The following is a 5,095-nucleotide window of genomic DNA, read 5'->3' on the forward strand; positions in this document are numbered from 1 at the left end:
CGGGTGCGCTTATATACTCCGCTCCCCGGGTGGCCATGGCGGAGCTCGAGGGCTTGATCGGGCTGGTGTTGTATGAGAGGTGGCCCCCCTGGTTGTGGTCGTGTGGCGGCGGCGGTGGTGGTGCCGGCGATGAGCTGCAACGGGTGCCGCGTGCTGCGGAAGGGGTGCAGCGAGGCGTGCGTGCTGCGGCCGTGCTTGCAGTGGATCGAGGGCGCCGAGGCGCAGGGCCACGCCACCGTCTTCGTCGCCAAGTTCTTCGGCCGCGCCGGCCTCATGTCCTTCCTCACCGCCGTCCCCGAGCCGCAGCGCCCAGGTACGAAGCTACATATGCACTCTACTTTTGGTGGCGGTGGTTCTCCGTACGATCGAGTGTGTTCACGTGTGGTTTGTTGCGGATGATGCAGCGGTGTTCCAGTCGCTGCTGTACGAGGCGGCGGGGCGGACGATCAACCCGGTGAGCGGCGCCGTGGGGCTGCTCGGCGCCGGGAGCTGGCACCTCTGCCAGGCTGCCGTGGAGACCGTCCTCCGCGGCGGCGGCATCCGCCCGCTCCCGGAGCTCGACGGCGGCCTCCCTGCGGCCGACGGCCGCGACCCGCTCGCTCTCACGGCGAGGCGGGCCGTGGCGGGGTGCTCGACGTTCTCGGCGGCGAAGCGGGCGGCGGCGAGGGCGAACGCGGGGGCGCCCGTCGCGGCGTACGCCTTCCCGGAGCCCTCCTGCGACCTGGGGCTGTGCCTCAGCCCCGGGTCTCCGCCGGCGCCCGGGGAGCGGCGGCCCGGCACGCCGTCGTTGACCTCGGAGGAGTCCGTGACGACGACCAGCGGCGGCGGCGGGAGGGAGCCCGAGCTGCTGAACCTTTTTGTCTGAGAGTTAGCTAGACGGGTAGCGAAGCTCCGGATCATGTGCCTTTCGGCGGTGTACTTTGCTGGATCCCGGCGAAAAATGTTTGCTACCCCCTCGCCGGCGAGGTATCCGTAGTCTCCTTCCCTTTTTGGGCGCGTGCGTGGAAACCGCCGAGCGCCGGTGCCGGCAGTTCTGCCTGCCGCCCGTCCCGTTAACTTGAAAACTTCTTTTGTTCCTTCCCCGCTCTGTTTGGCAACGCTGCAACGCCTCCGGATCGATCGCTGAATAAAAATGTAAATTAAGGTAAAAAAAAAGGAGAAAAGCCAGCTCGCGCTGCGGCGATCTTATCCCCAGCGCACGCGCAGCGGCTCGATCGGCAGCTTATCCAAAGCGAGGTTAGTGTTGGCCAGCAACTCCCGCCGCCCCGTGCCTTATCGCAACATGTCCCGTCCGGAGCTGCACCGGCTGGCTCCTTTGTCGACGCGTGATAGCTTAACAGTGTCACTGATTGAGTGATTGGCTGAGTGGCGTGTACTTAAATCCCAAGTGGGTGTATTGAACTCCAGAAATCACCCCGCGAAATGGTCTGGAAAATGCAGGCGCGGGTGGGACGAGCATGAGTGGGCGGTGAGGACGTGAGGTACGCGCGCGCGTGTTGGAAGGATGCGGCGGTTCGGCTTTTGGGCAGAGGGGCGGGTACCACGGCGCCGCGCTTCGGGGCGGGCGCGGCGACTGGGCGCACCCCGCGCCCACGAGCGGCTTTCCTGCCGCGCCGACGTCGCGGCCTCGGGACCCAATCCAACCCGTGAGCCGGCTGCCGGCCGGCACCAGGGCACCGGCATGCGGCAGGACCGCGCGCCGCCTGCTGCTGGGCACATAGCTGTACCTGTACCGCTGCACGGTTACTTGTAGTGGACACGGGAAGCGAACCAGCGATTACCAACGTGCACCGCGTCGAGGTGCAACCCGTTGACGTCGAGGTCGCCGGGCGAGTGCATTCCTCAGCAGCTGATGGATTCCCGTGGAAGGAACGTGCGGGCATCTACCTACCTATCCCGTCGGAATCTCCACTCCACTACTGATACAGCGATCCTTCGGGTACTCCTAATAGTGTGGGTGGGGATCGGATCGCCGTTTCGCGGATCTCTCGTTGCTGCTGCTTCCACGAGGAATTCTGCTGGAGGTTGGGCGATCCGTTCGCGATTTATGCCTTGCCATGGAACATTCTGGAGTTGTAGTGGCCAAATTGGACGCAGCGGCCGGTCGATTCCCCGTTTGCCCATTGGCCACATGATACACATTGCTGAGTCCGGGGCCGTACGCCTCCTATTCATCGCCGAATAAAAGAAGCTGCAGAGCGGAGGACCAGCGCTCCCACTGCTCCTGAGTTCTTTTGTACACTGGTGACCAAAAAACATGTGCAGGAAGTACTCGGCTGCTTCTCGCCCATGGCTTGTTCGGCCGAGTCAACAGTCAAGCCCCTCTTTCTTTCTTTCTTTTTTTAAAAAACTAACACCGGTACTTTTAGAAAAAAAAAGAGAGTCCCTTTGAAAAGTTGGTCCTGGACACAGTAGCAGGTGGGGAATCATCATCTTGTACCGTGCCGTGTGTTGCGCTCTGGTGGACGGTGGCAGGGATCACGAGGCCGGCAGGCGGCAGGGTGGATTGGAATAGCGCAGGGGCAAAAGGCATTGTTCATGCTGCGTGCGTTTGGAGAAAGAGAACGCCTCGACGGCGACGGCGAGGATGCTGGCTGGCTGTTCCACGAAGGCAGCGACCGCGGCACAGTGCCCTACGAGTACGACGACTGGAGCAGCGTGGAGACGTGCGGCTGCGGCTGCCTCGACGCACCGCGCAGGGCAGGCAGTGGGGGGTGATGGAGGATTGGAGGGAGGGGAGAGACCGAAGGAGACCGCACATCTGAGGGTCCAGATTCGTGATGGGACCAGGCCATGGCCTGGCCAGGAATCTCGCGGCGACGAGGAGTGGGAGTGGGACCGTACCGGCTGCAGCGCCAACGGACGCACTGTACATCTGGTGGCGATCGCACACCTGAGCGATGATGTAGCGTCGCCTGGAGCTGACTGACGATCATGCCTGTCAGTAGGTGGAGGCTGTGGCGAAGAAGGCTTGACGGATGCTTCCAAGCTGTACTACCGTTGGACCTCCCTGAACATTGTCAGTAGCGATGTGTCGCCTAGAGCTCAGCTGACGCCCATGCGTGCGCCGGTTTAACGATCCTGGAGGTGGAGGTGTTTCTTTTCTGAGCTGGGCCACTATTGTTGGAACTCCCAGCCTTTTGTGAATCCCGTTGCTCACCTGCAGCTCTCCGTTTTTCGTTCAGCTTACCCGAGGCCGCCCCTGGCCATCTCGGCCCACCGCCAGTGACCGGATGGGATGGCCAGGCCAACTCCCCTGATCTATCGGACGAATCAAGAAGCCATAGGCCAAACCAGGCTGATCCGGCCCATCAGTGAAATCCCAAATACCCGGCCTTTCCTTTTTTCTTCAGGCTTTTCGTCCCTCAAAACTAAAACTGGGCCATGGTCCATGACGGTGTGGAGGAATCTATGTGCAGTGCAGGCTACATCCAGCCCCCCGTCCATCATATTGCGTATGGATGCGCTCTGCTTGCTGCTACTGCGACTGTACTGCATGCAAGTCTCCAACAGCAAAGCGAAGTCGGCTATATTATACCAGTCCGGTTTCTCTAACAAAGACCTATTGTTGCGTGTGCCCATGAGAACGAATTTTCTGTCGTCGTCTTTATAGTACAAACCAAACGTACAAAATATAGTATTTCTTTCTCTTTTTGTTCCTAGGATATACGTGCAGTAAAATTTTTTATTTTTATTTTTATCTTGAAACTGCCCGTAGTAAACTGCACGACATGCATTGATCTTGGTCGAGAAGGGGCTAAATAACTGTACATAGGAAAAACAAAAGAGCAAGCCAGAAAAAGAAGAACGAAAAAAAAGCTTATTAGTCTTTAAGCTACTGGGATGATTCCCCTAATTAAGACAGGTTGCAGCCTCCTTGTTTTATCTTCTCAAGTAGGTAGTTGGTTTTATCATTTGACCACGTATTTCATATGATTCTTCAACATACAACTGAAACGGGCGGGCAATGATCCAAAAAGTTCGGCCCCGTTAAGCACAGGATTGCCAGACAGTAGGATTCTACAGCAGATTATCAATAATAAGTCGAATATAAGAATGGACTGAATAAGCAGAATCTGTTGTTCAGTGGTTTCTCTCTTTCTCCAAAAACTGGTTCTGAACAGTCACACAGATTGTGGCTAAACAACGCGATCGAGTCTAAAAGAAAGAAAGAAAAGGGAATGGACTTTTACCCAATTACACAGCGTATCAATCACCCAGATCCTGGTTGACTCCGTAATGTAGCTAATACATTCTGTTGTGAGAGAAGGAAAAAAAAAAAGGATCTCCCAACTGCTTGTTCTATATAATTGTTATAAATCCGAACTCCAAAGTTCTTGTGTCCCGGCCCTAGGACGCCCTTTTTAGTCCAAACTGACAGGACATGCCGCAAGCATATCAGACGTAGCTAGCGTCTCATCCCGGATTATAATGCACTGTACTTGCACAATTTTGTCGACACCAGTATGGTTGTTTCTCACTAGCTAGGCAGGTGGCAAGAGCAAGGCATGCATGCTCTGTTGTAGCAGTATCCGTTTAGCATGGATGTGGATGTAGAGAGTGCTTATTACCACTTGTGATCCCAATTTGCCGCTTAAAAAACCTGCAACAGGGCTCCAAGTATAAGAAACAAGAGTACTTGATGCTGTACAATGAATCCGGAATCTATTCTCTTCTCTCACATACGCTTTGCTGATGCACAGGATCACATGGATTTGAGTGGCATCTAACCCTAAACAATGATTGGCAGCCAGTAGCAGCAGCAGCAGTGCACTGGCAGTGCTTCAAACTACTACCACCATGCATGCAGACAGAGGAATAACAGATCAGTGGCGACTGATGAGAGTGAGAGCCCCACGCATCGACCGATCAAACCCAAACGGAATCATTAAGCATTCAGGCTGCTGCTGGAGCGCACGCGAGTAAACAATGGCCCTTGCATCAGCTCAGAATCCCAAGCGCTTGTCGCACGCTTTTGGACTCCTCGTGTCCGGGGCATATCCATGGCCGGGAAAGCGCCTCTCCAACGCCCCCGAGCACATGGCAACACTCGCCTCGCTTTCATGGCGCCCGCTCATCTTGTTCCCTGCGGCGT

At 56.5% G+C, this 5,095-nt stretch overlaps 1 protein-coding gene across 1 annotated transcript; it reads left to right on the forward strand.

The window, feature by feature from the left end:
- Positions 1-1,080, forward strand: LOC112881836 (LOB domain-containing protein 37-like). The gene is made up of 2 exons (XM_025946721.1): positions 1-313; positions 405-1,080. The coding sequence occupies exons 1-2, from the start codon at positions 73-75 to the stop codon at positions 863-865; spliced, it is 702 nt and encodes a 233-aa protein (XP_025802506.1). The 5' UTR covers positions 1-72; the 3' UTR covers positions 866-1,080.
- Positions 1,081-5,095: the final 4,015 nt, after the last annotated feature.

This window comes from Panicum hallii, chromosome 2 (genome assembly GCF_002211085.1).
Source record: "Panicum hallii strain FIL2 chromosome 2, PHallii_v3.1, whole genome shotgun sequence".
NCBI classification, from domain to species: Eukaryota; Viridiplantae; Streptophyta; class Magnoliopsida; order Poales; family Poaceae; genus Panicum; species Panicum hallii.

Coding starts and splice junctions, on each gene's coding strand:
- LOC112881836 (XM_025946721.1), top strand. CDS start 73: ATGAGAGGTGGCCCCCCTGGTTGTGGTCGTGTGGCGGCGGCGGTGGTG. Junction 314..404: donor CCCCGAGCCGCAGCGCCCAG/GTACGAAGCTAC, acceptor CGGATGATGCAG/CGGTGTTCCAGTCGCTGCTG.